The sequence below is a fragment of the Pteropus vampyrus genome, unplaced genomic scaffold, assembly GCF_000151845.1.
Source record: "Pteropus vampyrus isolate Shadow unplaced genomic scaffold, Pvam_2.0 Scaffold74, whole genome shotgun sequence".
Classification (NCBI taxonomy): Eukaryota; Metazoa; Chordata; class Mammalia; order Chiroptera; family Pteropodidae; genus Pteropus; species Pteropus vampyrus.
Window position 1 is genome coordinate 3,633,438 of NW_011888855.1, and position 21,722 is coordinate 3,655,159.

The 21,722-nt window shown below is 33.3% G+C and overlaps 1 protein-coding gene across 7 annotated transcripts in view; it reads right to left on the reverse strand.

Moving 5' to 3' along the window:
• The window catches only part of RAPGEF6 (Rap guanine nucleotide exchange factor 6), a 151,799-nt gene that overhangs the window by 88,320 nt on the left and 41,757 nt on the right, over positions 1 to 21,722 (reverse strand). For all 7 annotated transcript variants that reach the window (XM_011362262.2, XM_011362260.2, XM_011362261.2 and 4 more), the window contains exon 6: positions 9,776 to 9,919. In XM_011362262.2, coding sequence (XP_011360564.1) covers positions 9,776 to 9,919 — 144 coding nt within the window. The remainder of the gene's footprint in view (positions 1 to 9,775; positions 9,920 to 21,722) is intronic.

The window sequence follows — 21,722 nt, forward strand, 5'->3', positions numbered from 1 at the left end:
AAGTTGTAATGCTGCCTCCCAATGACCAAAGTCAGTCACAGTTTCCAATGATAAAATACAGTTAGTACGCCTCAAAGCACAAAATTATGAAAATAAAAATCAATGAACATATTAAAGTAAGAGAACTATTATGCTTTATTCACCTGACACTATTTTGAGGGGAAGAAGCTTTCAACATAAGAGAAATTATTACCTGAAAGACAGGTATTATTACAAAGGATTCCACTGACATAAAAAGAAACATCTTGTCATTGGGGGAAAAAAAGTTCTTCAATATCCTTGGGCAAAGCATGAGTCACTTTTTGAACAACACTGATGCCAATCTGAGCTATGCTGCTACTTATCAGACTAGAATTTACTTAGTGAAACGTGGTATTATTCTGAACAGACAAGTCATGCTTTTATAATATGTGATCATTAATGAATTAAGATCTCCATAAAACTTAAGAACTATTTGTTCTGCAAAAATTTTAAAAGAATACATAAAACTTGCATTTTTATTTAAAATTAAATCTCATAAATACAAATAAGCATGACTCCAGTTTTCTAAATGTAAAAAACATGGAAAATACAGGTTGATTTTCAAGCACCAATGTATTTTTTTCAACTTAATAAACTACAATGGGTTGGAATTTCAACAAGACATTAAGAATTCAAGAATAAATTAACTAAAATATAATTTTAACCACTAATTTTTTAAAATAAGAAAATGATAGTAGGCACTTTGTATGTAATGAAGTCAATCATTTCCTAAAGATAAACTTCTAAAGAGACAAGCATTTTGCACATAAATATTAGTAATATGACTAAAAAACATTTCAGTTTCAATGCCAGACATTAATTATATTCATATGTAATAACAACAGAGTAAGTTACAACCAAATAAAAAAGCAAAATCCTAATGGGTACCTTTCTCCCTTCTCATAAATCATATTGATAGCACACAAAGAAGGACCTCAAGCTGAGCAAGGGAGAGACAGCCATCCCTTAGCTGCGCTAACAAGCTGTAGACCTATTCGTGAAATGTAATCCACTAATGCCATATGTTACAACTAGTAGTAAACACCAACTCAATAAAGGAACTCTCTTCATTTTGGCCTGTAAGTGAGGATGACATAATCCTTTTCCTTGTTCTACCAATCATCTCATAGTATCTGCCATTCTAGGCAATTGTATGATGAATCTAAAACGTAAAATCTCCCTGTGCAACAATACCATGAAAGAAACAGGATAAATTCTATATTTAGCATATGAATCCATTACTACTCTGATGATATATCACATTGTTTCTCCAGAAATAATCACTTAACCTCTTATTACTGAAGGAAGAAATAAACATCATTTGAAGAGAATATTAATTTATCAAATAACCAAAAATATGTGATTAGGTGAATGAATAATTTTTCACTTCCACTACTTTTAGAATTTTATCTTGATCTCATTCCATTATCTTACCAATTCAAATGAAGTAACTGCTGCAAGGGAGAATGCCTTCCCTGATCTACACTTTGTCTAGGAATCATCAGACAGGATAACATTCCCCCTGCATACAAAATGCCACGATGCTAAGCCATACTGATGAAATCTTTAGCTTTAAAAAGAACTTCCACATACTACAAAATAAAGCAATCAATGCGTGTTGGCTTTGCAAAGCTTCAAACTATTACAAAATATTTTTATTAAAAATGTGAATGCTACATAGTTAATAATTAATATTTATGTTAACTGTATAAATTATTTCTAAACAAAAATACAGAGGAACATTTGACAACATATTGTATGGAAAGCCAAAGATGAGGTTCTGATAGATACTAACAATAACTATTTATTTTATTTCAGTAAGTAACAACCCTGAAAAGGAGAGGGAAAGGTTGTCAAGAATACAGGTAAGTTATCAGAGTATATATATTCTAAACATTATAAAAAACAAAACCCAACAATAACAAAAACCAGGTTTGTAGTGATCTCAAGCACAGTCACATTTATTCCCCGTCTGCACAGTGAAATATAATCACAACTTAGAGAAGCCAAACCAAAGGGGGTGAGTAACAAAAGAAAAATTATGCAGTTTTACAAAATAAAATAAAGCCACTCGTTTCTGTATTTTAGTTGTATTTGGTCTTTGAAATATAAACTGTTAAATGAACTGATTTATATAGTAAAAATATTTTAATCCTTTTGGAAAATGAATAAATGACACTTTACCATAATGTCAGAGGTAACATACAAGCTCTTTTAAGGGATCATAGCAAGCTTTCCCACCCCTTTCCACCTCCCCCACCTTGGTTAACTTGAACATGTGAAATGAATCTTTGCAGTTATCAGACCCTGGTTAACTCTTATTACTGGTGCCTCTCAGGAATTCCTCCTTTTAAACTGTATCTTATCTATTCCTCAGCCCTTCTGAAGGAGGGAAGCCAGTGCACCAACACCCACCCTCCTATTCTTCTGTAAAGAACAGTGTGCTTCAGCACACTTTCACCTATATCCACTAAATGATCAGCACCATGCTGTTGAAAACCCTGTCAAAGCCACCAGCAGGACACATATGCACTATGAAATATGATCCATCCTTAGGGAGTGACTGAGGAAGAAAAAGCAAAGCAAAGAGGGAGAGGGAAGCCTTCATCAGCTAAGGTGATGTAAGCTTCTATAATTAGAATCAGTGAAACCGAAGGAACAATAAAAAGGCAGCACCATGCTTTTCTACTTTCCCCTACACTGTGCAGTTGTATCAAGCATTTTTCACTCAAACACACATAAATACAAGAAAACACTTTGTATATATAGTAATCAGTCAAGTATGCTACATATTAAATGCAAACCTCAAGTACAATTAACAAAAATAAAATGCATATAATAATTAAAACAGAGCTATATATCAACATGACAAAAAAAAATCTCACTTAAAAAATTAAACTATTGAGAATACTGTTTCCATTTGTAAATTCTGGATTATATTAGAGATTACCTTTATAACACTTCTCTAATTTTAAATACTGCATTTTCTAGTGGTATAAAAGCCAAATGCGGAACAGATAACAAATCAAACTAAAAGGCAATAACAATCAGCATGAATGTGTTTGCTATTTCTGAGTAGTTACTCCCCTTTCAAGTGGATGGGTCTCGCAAATCATTACCTTAGACCACTGGTATACATTAGTGTCAGAGTTGCTTCAAACAGTCTTCAAAAAAGCTTTCTTTAGCAATTATTGCGTAAAGTGTTTCAGGTATGATAAAAATCTTCCCGATCCAGGTTCCCTGGGCAGTGGGCAGATCCAAAGGAATCAGTGTCACCTTTAAGGGAGGGAGAACTGCCCCAGACAGCTAGTGGGGCGTGTACTGCCCTCCTCCTGATATTCCTGAAGTTCATTCAGAGTGAATGATAAAGACAATTTTAAATAATGACTACTTAGAAGTTGGCAATACTTACGTAGAGCCTTAAAAATAATGTTCATACCCATAACCCAGTAATTTAACTCATTTGAATCAATCTTAAGGAAAAAGTCAGTCACAAATTTATTCATACAAGTTTTCTGTTAGAACAGAGAAAACAGGAAGCTGTGTGAGAACACTTTGTTATACTTATACAATATAATATTAACTACACTCATATAATATAATATTACTGTTAAAAGTAATGTTTCGGCAAATTTTAATTACATGAGAAGTAGAGAGCCAGGATATATAACTAAATATTCAGCACTGTCTTAATTAGTTAAAAGATCTGAATTAATCAAGATATATATTTAAAAATCTTTAGCAACACTATCTATCTCTGGTTTTGAGGATTACACTAAATTTATTTCCTTAATATTCTATATATTTTTACATTTCTATAATGAGCATTTTGTTTCACAATTTTTTAAAATTTTGCTCTAGGCAGGCACCTGTCCTACTTTGATTACAATACCAACCCTTTGCTTTTTCTCTGTCCATTTGTAGACTCGTGACCCTCTAACTAGGTACATGAACCTATCTACATTCTCCATTATTTTCCAGAAGACAAATGAGAAGCAGAATTCTAGATGTTAAACTCTCATGAATAAAAAAAAAAAAGTCCTCTTCTGTTTTTAAGGTACAAAGAACCATAACAAACACACCTGCCCAGGCGCTCTGAGTTGTAAACAGGGTGACAGGAAACAATATTGAAAAGCTGCAGACTCTCAGAGGTAGGCTCCAAATTTCTCAGTAGCTATCTGGTCAGCACTGTCTTCCATACAAATAAAATTAATAAAGGCTTCGCATACACAGAAGTGACAGAAGATTATTTATTCACTCATCCTTTCATTCTACAAGTATTTACCAAACATGAAATGTAATTGAAAACAATCAGGATCAATCAAGTCCACAAATACAAAATAAAGTTCACAATGTTGACATTTTCTTCATCAATCAGTGACTATGACTTATACAGCCTAAACTAGAAATTCTGATAGAAGATGCAATGCTTACACCTCTTCCATTTTGACTAGAATATTTGAATTATTTGCTCACTGGCACTCTGCTATGGGCTGAATATTTGTGTCCCCCACTCCCCAACTGTATGTTGAAATTTTAATCTCCAAAGTGACGGTGTCAGGAGGTGGGGCCTTTGGGAGGTTGAGTCATGAGGGCCCTGGGACATTTAAAATAAAAAGTTTGAGCTACATTTCTAACATCTGTAATTTACTTAAAATTAATACATGTATTACTAGGAAAAATATTTTATGTTCATTACAAATACTATTCACAAAAATTCTCAGAAATTTAAAATGGTACCAGTACATACGAACTCTACTATTTTCTTCCCATATCTTGGAGACTGTTTTTGCAATCTACGCTTTAAGACACTTGGGTTAAACTACTGGCTTTGCTAACTACTATCAGAAAGGTCTTCAAATCAATAATTCCAAAACCAGTCATACTCTGTCATTTAATTGGCTTCTAGCCACTCATTGTATATGGCAAAGCCACTCATTCAGAGACTTTCATACACATTTTGTAACTACTTCATCTTGTAACGTTGGGCAAAGAAATTACCTTCTTCAAAATGAGCTACTGTGATTCTATGCTATAAAAACTGAAGCGGGGGTGGGGGGAACTGGCTGATGTTTGGCTGTTCTAACTTCAAGCCAGCTTGATTTTATTTTTCCTATTTTTAATCTCCCTTTGTTCTGATTCTTCAGCTTATTTGTTTTCAGTTATCTTAATATAGTTACATATTTTGGTAAACACATCTTATATCCAGGTATAGAATAAATAATAAAGTATTTTGTAAGCATTAGGAGCAAAGATATTTTTTGAGCATTTACAATAGTGACAACAGAAAGAGAAGCTGCTGACATTACTGAAAGTTTTTCAGGGCACCAAACACTAGGCAGAGCCTTTTATATAGTTTTTCTCATTTAATCCTTTCACAAATCTATAGGTTAAATATTAAAACAGACATAGAAAGGTTATACAACTTGCCCGAAATGACACATGAACATAAGCTGATATAAGACCGGGCATTCTTTTTCTCTTTTGACAGGCAATGCTCTGAGGATATAATGATGATGGTTCACATTTTCAAGGCATGGCATTGTGATGGAAGACAGACATTTGTATAAACGACTACAATGTAGTGAAATAAATAGTCACAGATATATATATGGGATATTATGAGAATGCAGATAAGTGTACCTAACCCTTCTCCAAGGGAAAGTCATGGAATCCTCCCATGATGATGTGTAACTGAGTCTTGAAGATGATAAGGATTTTGCCAAGACGAAGAATAAAAGGGCATTCTAAGCAAAAAAAAAAAAAATGGTATAAATATGTCCCGAGATGGATGTGTTAAGTAACTTTATTGTGGTAATCACTTTGTAATGTATATGTATATCAAATCATCATGTTCTAGTCTTTAAACTTATATAATGATACATGTCAACTATATCTCAATAAAACTGAAACAAAATTTTAAAAACATGATTTCTTTAAGGATTAGCATATTTGTTTAGCATGGCTGAAAGGCAGGAAATATGCAGAAAAAAAGAGAAAAGCTGGAGAGGCTGACAAAGTCTAGACCTATGCTCTCCAACATGGTGGCTACTGGCCACATGTGGTTACTTTCATGTAAATTATTTAAAATTAAAAGTTTAAATTAAAATCCTCAGTGATACTAGCCACATTTGAAGTGTTCAACAGCCATGTGTGGCTAGTTACTGCCAATTTGGAAAGCATGGTTATAAAACATTTCATTATTGCCGAAAGTTCTACTAGACAGAACTGGTCTAGACCATGAAGGTCTGAGAAGCTAGACCATTGGAATTCCTCTGATAGATGGTTATAAAACATGAAAAGATCTGAATTTAAAAGAAGTGATGTTGTTATAGCTTCATTTAGGGCTGAAAGAGGTAAAACGAACAGGCTAATGAATAGACTAAAGGGATAGAGAGGAAGATGTATGGAATAAGGCTAGCAGTAGGGAAACCAGAGAGAAGAGAAAAACAAATCTTAAAGTCAGATAAACAAAATGTCAAGTAGGTATCTTTTAAGGAAGAGACTACGAAACACTACGATTTTTAAAAAATTTCCAAATCTCTCCAAATGAAAAAACACTGCTTTACAATGAAAGTTGGCTGGGAAGTATGAGAGATTGCTATTACAACTGTTCTGGAAAGAATGGCAATGGACACTAAGGGAATGACATGGGGAAACTGAGTGGAGGGCACACATTTTGAAACATTTGAGAAGAAGAACCTACAGACATTACTGACTGTGAATGTGCACATGTTCCAAGTATGTCAGCAATCATCTGCTATTACCATCCTCATTTTCAGATATAAAGCAACCAAAAAAGAGGCAGATCTGCTATTACCATCCTCATTTTTAGATATAAAGCAACCAAAGCGCAAAGGGTTTAAATGAAATGTCCCTATCATACAGTTAGTGAAGGAAGGATTCAAGATAAATGGCTCATCGAAATACTAGACTATTTCCACTTTAATAACCTATCCAACTCATCAAATATTGCTCCCTATCACTTTTTGGCTGTTTCTAAATATCATATATACCCTCCTCAAAGATCAAATCTCTGAAATCACTGAGAAATTTGGAGACGTTTAAATTTGTTGCAAGCTCTGATACAATACCCTAACGAGTTTCAAAAATTACTTTATAGAGGCACCCTTTTTTATATTAAAATAAAAATTTTCACTTTAAGATTATGGTTCTCCTCTTTATGCAAAGCAATGTATACAAAACCATGAAAATATTTCATAAGTGTAAACCATCTTTTTCAACTGTTCTGAGCATTTGGTTAGAAAATAAAAACACATGCAAAAATCTTTAATATTTACAAAACCTTGCAGATTGTGTGCTATTATGATAAAACAACAGCAACAAAATCTTCTGACATCTTTAAGAATTTTTTATCTTTGGCACTCTAGCAAGAAAAAGTTCATAATGGTTTGCAAATGAAAAAAAGAAAATGTCAAATTTCCACTGCTGTCTAAAAAAAAGGAATGACTCCTGATCTTTCTCCGACAGTAGAACAAAAGAAATAAAGAACCTTGTAGGAGCTATAAAACTAATTTTCTACCGGATGCTTAATTAATTACTGGATTCTCAATTAATACTAATTAAGATTTTTTGCTACAAAGTGTTCTTATCCAGACCAACTACCAATATGCAGGAATTTGGCCAGATGCATAGGTTTTACATAATTGGTGCAATTAATTAGAAATGAAAACCTCTTAATAATGCATTTTCTAAGTCGCCTGAAATATATGCCTCTTAGAAAAAAAAACAACCCTATTACTTCAAGAAATAGCAAATGTCGGAACATGATCAAAAACCTTGCTATAACCCAGTCCCATGGTTAATAAATCAGTTTTATCTAAACTGAATCAACTTAGCTCTTCCCTTTCCATGATCTGCCAAATTCCTGACAGTACTTATTAGGATAACCATCTAAAACTAGCCAATATAAGCCTTTACATGCAAAAATGCCACACTTAAAGTTATCAAATAGAAAGAATCCCAAGCAATGGGCCTACAGCTCTTTCTGGCGTACTCAGGAAACGTGCATATCCCTATGAGGACAACTTTCAGGACACATGAGGGCTAAAAGTAAATGACTCATAAGCACTAGCCACAGTTACCAAGAGAAAATATGGAATCTGTCTAAGCTTCGTGACATAACACCAAAAAAATTTAAGAAAACATACTAAAGTTGCAACTAGAATAAGCAAATCATCAAAGCACACACACGAACTATGCATAGACTCTAACTCATACAAGGAGAAAAGAACAAAATAATTATTTTAATTTAGCAGTTCTATTTCTTAGATTCTTTTCTAAAGAAAAAAAGATATGGTCATATATAACCAAAGACACTTAGCACCTTATTTTTTTTTAATTATTTTTTTATAAAGTAATTTTTTAATTTAAAGCTATAAAAATATAAATGACCAAATACTGGGAACTGAGTAAATAAATTTCAGCAATTATTATAATAGAGTACCATGACACTATTAAGAATAGTGTTGTAAAAAATGAATCCATTTAATAACATTCAAAGATGTTCACTTACAAGATTTAAAAAATTACAAGACATATCATATATTTAAGTTTTAAAAAGTCAAAAAGCTTACATATCTTTTTATATGATAAAAGCTTTATCCAAGAATATAGAAAATGTCATCAATGGTTAAATAACTGGGTTGTGTACTAACTTTTAATTTTTCAAAAACAGTCACATATTACTTGTGTAATAAGGCAAAACGTATTAGCTTAATTAGTGATGGGAAAATTTATTATAAAAAAGAAATTAAATAAGAACAGAAAATGAACTTTGTGTGGCTCTGATTGTCATAAAAACTTTTGGTACTATAGTTTGCTGTCAGATGTAGAATGTGCTGTGTTAGTGAAATTAGGCAAATGAGACTAAATCCTTTGAGCTGCCTAAAATTTAACACTTATTCTAGTACAAACTATTCTCTAAATAATTCCTTGTTCCCAACATGGAGTAAGTACATTTCTGTTTCTGACGATCAAAAGAACAAATCATATCCTCAGGAATTTTGCTGCAGTCAATCTCTAGACTGTTTTTAGATTCTGGGGGATCATGACTCCTTTGAAAACTGATAAATCCACCTGGATTTATTCTTTCTTGGATTATCCTTACTTCTTGATTCAACTAGCTTTTGTCTAAAATGAAGTTATCTACAGTTACAAAACTGAAGACTTCTGGAGAAACAGCTTATGCTCCTTCTGGTATTCCACAAGTTAATTAGTTCATCTGCTTCTTTGTCAATATTTGCATGTGAAAATACACCTTTAACACTTGCGTATGTTTCTCCAATAACACACATTATATGCATATTTGTCCCCACACCTCAAGGGCAGAAATGACATATTTTTATTTTTTTTGTATGCCTTAAAGCATTATCACAAAAAAAGCTTCAGTGAGTTTACTACCTGAATTTTCAGGACTCTAATCTATATTCCATTCAAGCAATAAAAAAGCAAGAAAATCCACAAATGTGTTTAAAAATGTATGGTAAGAATTTTTTTAGTTTTACATTATTTAAGCAGAAAAGAAAAACAAAAGAAAAACAAAACTCTCACTGGTAAGGGTATTTCTACCTGACTCAACCAAGCAGAATTTTAAAAAATTATATAAATATCTTTACCAGCTCCAAACTTTTACACAGAGCCCAAAGTGTTGACAGCGCCAAAATATATGTCAATTAAAAATACTGATATAAAAATTAAGGAAGATCAATGAAATGCTCCTAAATGTACTCACAGAAAGATAGCTGTTAATGTCCACATCATCAGTAATGGTTTGGCGCTCTCCTTTATGGTTAATTTTCCGAAACCTCCGTCGAGACTGTCTGGCAGGAATTTCTCTTTGTAGAATAGTATCTTCATTATCTTTGGAATTCTCTACCTGAAACACATGTTCACATTCCTGGTTAAACATCCAATTTTTCCATATTACTGACAGTCTATGGAGTCTTAACAAGCTCATAAGGAGGCTTCATTTACTTCTTGCAAGAAACTTTCTCAAGAAAACAGTCTGTATAATGTTCAAGATTAAAGGTGGCGTTATTATAAAGATCTGGAGACCACAATTTCCTTCCAGGAAATAGACTCTCTTGCTCACATAAACATATATCCTCTAAGTAAAGTCACTTACCAGAAAAAGAGGCTGTTAAGTACACCTACGCATTCAATAATTATAACTTCTGAGCTAGTTCAATTACAAATTGCCAGATCATACGCACATTTAGCAAACAATCAAGGTTATGATTTTGGTGAATTGGATAGTAAAACAAAAATGCTTTATCCATTATTCTTTGGTGTTCATCTCAATGTATAACTATAGCCAAAGTAAGGCTGGCATCTTTTAAGAAGGGACAACGAGCACTTATTAAAGGCTTAAAATGGGTCAGCTATGCATACACATCATACTATTTAGTTCACACAACAACCCTATAAGCAGGTATTGCTATCACTAGCTTACAATTTAAATAAGATCCAAAAAGATTAGTTAACAGTGATATCTATTGAAGGTGAGCGGGAATATAGGCCTGTCTCCAAAACTCATGCTGCTGACAGAAGACCACACTGCCTAATTACAAACTAAACCATAATTTTAAAAACTCAATTTTACAAAAGACATGTTCTAAAATATACCTTATAATTAATCTCACACCCAATAAATAACATATAATTTCAGTTTTCCCTCACAACTATTTTCCTGCTAATGTCCTATCTTTTGCTAATATAAAAAATTCCTTAGTCATCCAAGTGTGAAATTTCATCAACATTTCTAACTCCCCTGCTTGTCTTCCAAATCTTATCTTCAACCATTTCTTAGAACTTGTCATTCTTTTTTTATAAATCACTCTCACAATGCCCTTTCTTTTATTCCTATTACTACTAACACTTATTCAAGTTTTTTAATCACTTCAGTCCTGAAATACAGCAATAGGTGATTCTGCTGCTTCAGACACGTTCCTCTCTAACTCCATCCGGCTCTTTCAGATAAATCACCTAGATAAATCATCATTACATCAGGTCTCTCGTTTGAAATGCCACGATGGACCACTAATAGTTATCAAATAAAATTTAAACTATTACATTTGACAGTCAAAGTCACATACACTCCAACCCCAAAACAGTTTTATCACTTTATCTCATACGTTGTAAGCCTGGAAAAACTGCTCCTTTATCCTCTTCACAAAATCCCTCTCACATAAAAGCTCTAATGAGATATGTAAAATTTCCTGATGATTTCTCAGAAAGAGTTGATGTCTAAGCTGTTCTGCTTCAGTTATGAGAGTTCAAGAGTAAGTAGCGGCCAAGTCAACATGATTATTCATAGGTCTTTATATGTAAGTAATGTATATTCTGTCTAAGTAACTTATTTCCTCAATTTGTATTAGCCAATCCATTCTATCTTCACATGCTGAAACACTACCAATCATTTAAGACACATCTCAATTGCCATCTATTCCATAACCACAAGAGACATTCCTTTCCACAGACATGACACGTTCACTGCATGTGCACAACCTAGAATTCTCAGAAACAGGAAACGCTCCCTACTGCCTGCAGGTCTTTGCATATGCTGCTGTAACTTCTGCCTAAAAGCCCACTCCTCTTTTGAATATCTTGGCCTCCTACACAAACTTCACGATCCAGTTCAAATAACTCCTCTGTCTCAGGAAGGTGCTACTTTTTCTATAGCACTAAGCATACTGACCATAATTATTAGATAGGGTTATCTCATTAACCAGCTAAGGGCCTGCATTATGTCGCATGTCTGCTCATTTAACATTCAAGAAGTGTGCCAAAATGGGCATTATATTCTTTCTCCTCAAATATGTTAGATCCCTGGAAATATGTATAAGTATTCGAGAAATATACAGGAAGGCAGAATGTGACTGAACATCACTCTTCTCACTCTTCTGAAAGGTAAATCCAGAAGAGACAGGGAACTGATTTCTACTCAACAACTACAGAATTTTGTGTAGGTAGCGAATACATGCTTCCTCCTTGTAATTCAATGTCCTCTTCCAAAAACTGATGAGAGAACACTGTGTTTCCTGAACCATTACACAAGCCATGTACCAGAAATGGTAAGTTATATCATTTAAGGCTCACAATGACCCTATTACATAGCTACTCTTTCAATAGATGGTAGAGTTTCACAAAACTTAAATTATTCAAACAACTGGGTAAGGTCTCAAAACCCAAGTGTGACTAAAAAGTTCATCTCCTTCATACTGCCCTATCGAGGGATAAATCAGATTATCTACTTTAGGTGAAATTCCCATTTCATGTGATTCTTAGATCTTTTATTATTCACCACTTAGTAAGCAAAGCAGAGATTTAAACAATAAAGGCTTTTCAAAATATAACAGTAAATTAAATTTAGGAGTTTCTAAGCCTCAAAATTTTGGGAAAAGTATCAAATGAAAAGCAAAACTGAGCAATGTATAAACGATTAAAGCTCCATCTGAAAAGAAGCAAAATATGAGATTAAAAAAAAAAACTTTGCAAACACATACTGAATGTGAAATGGCACAAAAGTAAGGAAGCCAAAGACCAAGAATGAAGTGAAACCAATACCAGGACATAGTCTACCAACAAAGCCCCCAAACTACCAGATGATTTTTCCACTGTGGAGAGACTGGACCCTTCACTTTGAGAGTTGTAGGAGCATGGCAGACAGGAAATAAAAGAGAATCCACCAAAGATAGAGAATCCATTGGAGGACTTATTCAGAAAGCTCATCCAAATATCTATACCCTCATTGTAAGGGGTGAGCAAGGTATAAGCCCACCCTGCAGAAGGGGACAGGAAGAAAACTTGCTTGGCACTGAGAGAACAGCAGGGAAAAAGCAATCAAACAAAAAACGTTTAACCTGAGAATTCAAAATATAAGCCATCCCTCATGCAGGTCTGCAGTTTGAATTCATAATACCTTAAAGACATAAGTAAACTTAAAGAAGTTCAGGACTAATAATGAACATGTGCAACTGGCAAAAACAAATCTAAAACTTCTTTGCAAGAATGCAACTTTAACCCAAACTTCAAAAAATTCCCACGTCTAAAGTTCAAGACATATAAACTCATGTACAAACATATCAAAAAAACCCCAACTATAAAAAAAAAACAATTATGTGAGCAAATAAGACATGATGAGCAATTATGGACAGAAAAAAACCAGAATCATACTTGCAAACATTCTAATACATTGGAAGTACGAGAACATACAAAGCAATAAAACAACAACAACAAAAACTTCAAACAAACAAACAAAAAACCTTGAAAACAAGCAGGAGATTGTAAACAGCAACCAAGCAGGTAAGGACTGACCAGAACAACAACAAAAAAAACTGCTCCCCAAATGCCCTTCCCTTCCTCCCCACTGCCAGGCTAGCAAGCAATAACAAGCACTAGCAGTCTCCATTTGGAAGAGAGAGGAGAATACTAAGAGAGATCTTGTCTGAAACACAAAAGCACAGGGAAGGCCTAAAACTGAGGGTGGAACACGAACGCTTAGGAAAATGTTCCAACAAATCAGTCCCAATCCTAACCTCGAAGTAATCTAGAGGAATTTGAAATCACTGGTGCACTGAAGGTAACCATAACAAAAAAATCCAAATCTATTTCACTTCTAATAGAAGAGGTGTCTTCATCTCCAGGCCCAAACACTGTCTATCCTCAGTCTTTATTGCTATACACACAATATCTAGCATTAAATCCAAAATAATGTCTCACATAAAAATATAAAAGGGGAAGAAAAACATCAACAATCCACTGCTGAGAGGAAGCAATCAAGAGAGCAAATCATAAAAATTAGAGATGATTCTGGATGCTGAAGCACCACAAGATTTAAAGCAACTAAGATTAATACAGTAAAGACTCAGTAGGAAAGGGGGACTATGATAGATGAAGAATTTCAGCAGACATAAGGAAAATATTTGAGTAAAATGAAAATGTGAGAAACAAAAAATGTGGTGTAGAGATGAAGAATACCTTTGATAAGCTCATTAACAGATTCAAGCCAACTGGGTCAAGAATCAATAAACTTAAAACATAGGTCAAAGGAAATTACCCAAACTAAAAAGGAGAAAATAAAAAAGAAAGTAAAAAAAGAAAAATGAATCAAATGACATATTAAAATTTAAGTAAAAAGAGAATTAGTGAATTGGGGAGAGCCAAAAAATTAACATAGTATGTAGCACCAAGTCAAGAAGAGACAGAAAATAAAAAAGAAATCTTAAGAGATACAGAGGATAGGATGAAAAGATTTAACATATATCTAAACAAATTTCAAGAAGGTGATAATAGAAAGAGGAATGAGACAATGTCAAGAGAAAATGACTATTTTTTTGATTAAAATACCCAAAGCAGCCCAACAAATCCACAGCAGGATAATTAGAAACTACAACTATAAATTCACAAAGGAATGATAAACAAAAGACTTAATACAGCCAGAGGGAAAATACAGATCAGCTATAAAGAAAGGGCAATTAGATTAATAACTGACTTCTCAAAAAACAATGGATTCCAGAAAATAGAATGTACTGACTGTGCAGAGGAAAATACATTCTTCTAAAACTGCAATCATGGCAAAGCTATCCTCAAGGAAGATGCAAAAATAAATATCTTTTCGGGCAAAAAAAAAAAAAAAGAAAAGAAAAAAGGAAAACAATATGCCCAGCTGAGATGTTAACCAACAAAATTTTATCTAAAAAACAACCTAAAGGGTGTACCTCAGACATAACACAACTGTTACCATAAGTAAAATCTTAGATGCAAGAAAAAAATTAAAAACAAAAAAATGCTAAATACAGGGTTAAATCTGAGTAACGACTGCATAAAACAATACAAGAAGGCAAAATTTATAGAATAAGTAAATAGAACTAAAATTCTGGACAATTGCAATTATATTTGGATATAGTTACCAGCATTAAACTTGCATAAGCTTCTCTACTTATTAACTTCAGTTATTTTTAAGTAAGCATATAAAAATAGCTGGAATTAGCATAAAAAATATAGACACAATATCTAAAGGAGTGTAGTAGAGGGAGGACTGCAAGAAGAGAATTTACTACAAAAGAGCAAAAAATAACAAGGGAGTAAAAAAAACTAAACAAATGCAAAGCACATAATGTGGTAAAAGTAACTCAAATCTGTCATTAATCATAACGAATGTAAATTCAAGTCTTTCTAGGTAAAAACAATCTTATACCAAATGCAGAAAGAGATAATAGTCCTCAAGTAACTAAGGCTCACAGAACTTGATACAAAAACAGAAGAGTACTAGAAATTAAAATTATAGGCTAACATCACACGCTAAGAAATAATGAATTCAGAATCTTAAACTTGGTTATCAAATTAGGCCCAGAAAAAGATAACAAATACCTCAAGACAAACTTTTACTAGGAATGCAAGAGTAGTTTAATATTAAGAAAATTTATCGATGTAAGTCATATTAAGAGATCAAAGGAGAAAAAGGTATAGATTACTGTAACAAGTGCAGGAAAAAGCTTTTGATGAATTTCAGTATCCTTTGCTGAGAAAAAATTTTAACAATATTTTTTGATACTCAAAATAATCCCTTTAAGTTATTATGAACTTCTGAGAGAATCCCAAGTTTTTGATATTTCTTTGCTTTCTGACACAAGAAATCCCAGTCAAATATATCTCCCACTCCACATACATGATTTATATATATTAACTATAATTACATATATTTAATTACCTATAATATGTATCTATACACACACACTAAACTTTAACCATACCGCCATCACTACTAAAAATAAAGACTGCTGACACTTTTCATTCTTATATCCCATGAGAAATGAACAAACAAAATACTGTCTTTTAAAGTCACCAGAAATAATAATTCTTGGTGGAATTATACCAACAATTTTATATATATTAAATTTACTTCTTTTGTCGAGATTACATTTTTTCTCCTTTTTGAATTAGTATATAAAAAAATTTAAGGCTCCAGTAGCTTTTTTTCAGGGTTTTTTTCCCTCTAGTTCCTGTTTTATTCGATTATTAGGCACAAAACAATATACCATATTTAATGGTATTTTTCAATGGGCTCTCATTAAACTTACAAGTTAACCTAAGTAAAATTAATATCTTTATGATGGTTATTCTATACTTAAGAACATGATATCTCAATTTTTATTTTTTTAGAGTATTTAAAACTAATGTCTTTGGAAATTTAACTTTATGAAGTATTTTATGTAGTTATTGTAAATGCATTTTTCTCATTAATTGACCTATTAATGTTATAGGTCAATTACTGATCCCCATAAAAAATCTGAGATTTTCATATGGATTGCACAAAATATTACACAAATTTGGAGACGAGTTATGTTATTTAGATAATCAAATTCATCTTGATTCAGTCTAGGAAGATTGTATTTTTCTAAGTACTGGTCCATTCCTTCTAGGTTATTAAATTTGGTGTTAAATACTTTTTCATAGTATTCTTTTATGATCCTTTGTATTTCTGCAATGTCAGTGGTAATTTCCCCTCTTTAATCCTGATTTTGTTCATTTGTGTCCTTTCTCTTTTCTCTTTAGTGAGTCTAGCAAGGGGTTTGTCAATTTTATTAACCTTCTGAAAGAACCAGCTCTTTGTTGTATTTATTTTTTCTATTGTTTTTTTGTTTTCAATTTCATTTATGTCTGCTCTAATTTTGATTATTTCTTTTCTTCTGCTGACTTTAGGCTTCATTTGTTCTTCCATTTCTAGTTTTTTAAGATGAAGCATTAGCCTGTGTATTTGGGCTCGTTCTTATTTTTGAGATAGGCCTGTAATGATGTGAACTTTCCTCTTATGACTGCTTTTGCCGTATCCCAAAAGTTTTGATATGTTATACTATCATTATCATTCGTTTCTATCTCTTGATCTCTCTCTTCATTTCTTCTCTGACCCAGTTATTCTTCAGTAGCATGTTGTTTAATCTACATGTATTTGTGGTTCTTCCTGATTTCTTTCTGCAGTTGACCTCTAGTTTCAAAGCATTATGATCAGAGAATATGGTTGGTATGATTTCAACCGTCTTATATTTGTTGAGGCTATCTCTGTGTCCCAGTATGTGGCCAATTCTTGAGAATGTTCCATGTGCACTAGAGAAGAATGTTTAAGCAGCTGTTTTGGGATGGAAGGCTCTATAAATGTCAATTATAACCAGTTGGTCTAATGTGTCATTTAAGGATGTGATTTCCTTACTGATTTTCTGTTTGAATGATCTGTCCATATTCAACAGTGGGGAATTTAGGTCCCCTACTACGACAGTGTTTTGGTCTGTTTCTCCCTTTAGTTCTGTTAGTAATTGCTTTATGTATTTTGGGGCTCCCTGATTGGGAGCATAGATATTAATAAGTATTATGTCTTCTTGGTGCATAATTCCCTTTATCATTATGAAGTGTCCCTCAGTATCTTTCTTTACCTTTTGTATTTTGAAATCTATTGCATCTGATATTAGTACTACTACTACTGCTTTTCTCTGAATGCCATTTGCTTGAAATATCATTTTCCATCCTTTCACACTGAGTCTATATTTGTCTTTGGAGCTGAGATATATCTCCTGGAGGCAGCATATAGTTGGGTTTTGTTTTCTGATCCATTCTGCAACCCTGTGCCTTTTTATCGGTGGGTTCAGTCCATTTACATTTAGGGGATTATTGAAATATGAGGTCTTTGTATAGCCATTTTATCTTTTGCTTTCTGGTAGCTCGGTGTTTCCAATGCTTCCTTGTCCTTGTGTTGCTGTTTTCTTTATTTTGGTTGGCTTTTGTGGGTTTTCCCTCTGGTTCTTGTTTTATGTTATATGCTTCAGCTGAATCTTGTGTGGTTACCATTACGAATAAGAATATATATACACACACACACATACACATACACACACAGTCGTCCATTTTCTTCTGTGCATGCCTTATCTCCATTCTCCTTTGCAAATCTGGATCTCTGAATCCTCCCCTTTTCAGTCATTGTTATCTCGATTTGTCCCTATATATGCTGAAAGTTCATTACTAACTTGCTATAGCAATTCTCTTATTGTTCAAGCTTATAATACCCTGTTCTTAGTAAGGGTTGCACTCCTCTGCTTCTATTTGCCTGATAGTCATTTTACTCCTAATTATGTTTTTTACTTTTTCTCATTTTGTTTTAGGTGAGCTGACCCCTTTCACTATTTCCTGTAGTGCAGGACTTGTAGTGGAGAATTCTCTCAATTTTTTTTATGTCTGGAAAGGTCTTAATTTTTCCTTCATATCTAAAGGAGAGCTTAGCTGGATACATTAATCTAGGCTGGTAGTTCCTTTCATTTAAGTTTAAATATTTGATTCCATTCCTTTCTGGCTTCTAAGGTTTGTGCTGAGAAGTCCGAAGATAATCTAATGGGTTTTCCTTTATAAGTTACCGTTTTCTTCTCCTCGGCTCCTTGAGAATTCTGCCTTTGTCGCTGATTTTTAATAATTTTAATACAATGTGTCTTGGTGAAGGCCTTTTTGGGTTGAGATAATTGAGTGTTCTGTTGACTTCTTGAATTCCAAGCTCTAGTTCATTCCTTAGATTTGGGAAATTCTCATCCACTATTTGTCTGAAAATACTTTCTAGTCCCTGCTCCTTTTCCTCCTCCTCGAGAATGCCCATTATTCTTGTCTCCTCTCCTAATGGTATCAGCTAGGTCTTGTATTTCTTTCATTATTTTTCTTTCTTCGGTTTCTCTCTTCTTCCTGCTGATTTATTTCTAGATTTCTGTCTTCGATATCGCTGATCCTTTCCTCCATTTGGTCGACTCTATTTCCCAAGCTTGCTATTTCATTTTTCAACTCTTGCAGTGTGTTTTTATCTCCAGAAGATCTAGTCTTTTCTTTTTGAGGGTTTCAGTCTGCTCATCTAGCTGTTTTTTCAATTCCTGAAATTGTTGATATGACTCGTTTCGGATCTGAGTTTTTTCAGAAGCACCATGTTGAATTCTGTCATTTAAGTTGCATATTTCTATGTATGTAAACTTATTTTCTGGAGATTTTTCTCTTCCTTTCTGAGATGTCTTGTCACCTTGGTTGTTCATGGTGTTTAATGGATTATTTTTCTGCCTGGGCATTAATGGAAATGTATTCTGCTTTTTTTTCCAAAAAAAAAAAAAAAATTTATTATGTAAAGGTCTCCCTTTAGCCTGCTGAAAAGAGGGCACTTTTCTTTTGGTTTCCAGTAGTTGGCGTCTAAGCCTCTTGGATCCCTGCCACATAAAGCCTTAATAATGCCTTTTTATTTTCTTAAAAACATTTAATCACGCTTGCTACCCTTAGTTTCAGTTCCTGTCAGTGTTAGCAACAGTTCTGGTAGCGTTTGCTCAGATTTCCCTGGTGACCTGTGGTGTTCGGTGTCAGTGGCTAGGGGTTGGGAACTGTGGCTCAGCCTTGGTTTTCCAACCATGGCCGGTAAAAATCAACTATTGTTTTTCTGCCGTCCCACTTTTCTGCTTTCTGACCTTTAGACTGGGCCCTGCTGCCAGCTGCATGTAACTCATAACTCTCTCAGGCAGGGCTATTCAGGGGAATTCCCCACATCTTTTCTCCTCCTCCTCCTCCTACAGTTAGCTCTGGTGGCTGCGAGAGGCAGCTTCTTTATTTCTCCCAGTCCACCACCTGACCCCCACCTGGTGTTCTGACCTGTGGTAGGTCTTATGCGCAGATCCCACGCTTAGATGTGCTGGTGTGCACTTTGGGTGTTTTTTGCTGAGTTTTAGATGTTCAGCTTGTTGTTTCAAGGGGAGAGACCTGGGGACGTCTCTCACTCTGTCACGTTTCTCCAGACCTCCCCTGATTACATAATATTTTAGGATTTCTAAATTCATTTTAAAAATTGATCTGTAATATTGCTTTTGTGTAATGTCCTTGTTAGGATTTGCTGTCAAAATTAAACTGGTCTCTTCCATGTTTTATGTCACTTCTCAATTTAAAAAAATTAAATTGGGCTCATAAAGAAGGAAAATTATTCAATCTTTTTTATATTTACTGTTAGACTTTATGCCTTCTTCTTCAAATGTTTGCAGAAATTTGCCAGTGAAACCATGTGGGTTTGAACTTCTAAAGGATCTATAATTACAAATTCCTTTTCTAGATATTGAATTATGTAGATTTTCCATTTACATGTGTGTGTGCCTACCAGTTTGGGTAGGCTATGTTTTTCAAGAAATTTGACTATCTAAAATTTCAAAGTTATTTACTTTAAATTTCTCATAATATCCTTTCTTTAATTATTTTAATGTTCATTAGTTCCATAATAGTGTACCCTTTCTCACTTCTGACACTGGTTATGAAACATGTTTTCTTCTTGATTATTTTGACAGAAATTTATCAATTTTATTACTCTTTTCTAAGAACTTTTGCCTTTGTTGACGCTCATGTGCCACTGATTTTCCTATTTATCATTATTATTTTGGGGGTTCTAATTTGTCACTATAGTTTGCTGCTAATTTTCTGATGTGGATACTGAACTTACTGAATGTCTGGCTTTCATCTTATGAGGTTTAAATTGCTCAGCAAGAAAGGCTTACACTGAATTTCACTTTTTGATATATCATCTTCATTCAGTTCAAAATATTTTGTCATTTTCATAGTGATTCTTCTTTTACAAGCGATTTAAAGTATACTCCTGAATTTCAAAAGCTGTATTTTTGTTCCAATTGTGTTTTTGTACCTAATTCCATGGTGATCAAAAACTACAAACTAACATTTTAAATCTTTATTTTTTTGAGATGTTTTATGTTCCAGCATACGGTGACCTTTTAAAAATATCCTGTGTATGTTTGAAAAGTAGATGTATTCTGTTGGTGATAGATGTAGTGTTCTCTATATGTCTTTGTGTGTAGATTCAAATCTTTTTCAATTTCTGGTGAATTTTCTTTGAATATAGCTTTAAATATTAGTTACTTTCCATTGAGTTTTTTTTCCCTAGGACTCCAAAATTATGAATGTTATACCTTCATTGCCTATCTTTAATTTCCACTATTTTCTCTAATACTTTTTCCCCTAACTTTGAGATATAACTGACATTTACATAACATTGTGTAAATTTAAGGTATATGATGTATTGATATGACGCACTAATATACTGAAAAATGATTACCACATCTTTAGTTAAAATCTCAATCAAGTCACGTAATTATTTCATTTTTATGGTGAGAATGTTTAAGATCTGTGGTTCTCAGTAACTGTGAAGTATAAAATATAGCATCTCTGACACTTTTTACTTCATTTTTAAATCATTTTCCTCACTTGGCTCTTTTCCCTCCTTTCTTCAATGTACCTTATTAAATTTTCATTCGAGTCTATTCTGCCTGGAGTGCCTTATAATTTATTTGTTTCTAAGATAATTTTTTCTTGGTCTTCGATTTCTTTACTGAGTTCATACTCTTTATTCCATTTTCTTTTTGCCCATTTTCTTGGTTTTCTTGATTCTATGTGTGTTTTTTTATATCTCAAATGCTTGACTGAATATACATAACTCTTTCTGGAGTACTATCATAGTTTGTCATCTTCATGGTTGTTTTTCTGGGTGGGAAGAAATTTCCCAGAGTTGGTGTGTAATTAATCTCACTTTCTTATACTGTAACAGCTATATATGGATTAATCTTCCCTTTTTACCTTTTTATGGTTAGAATTTTTTTTTTTTTTTTTACAAGAGTCCTACT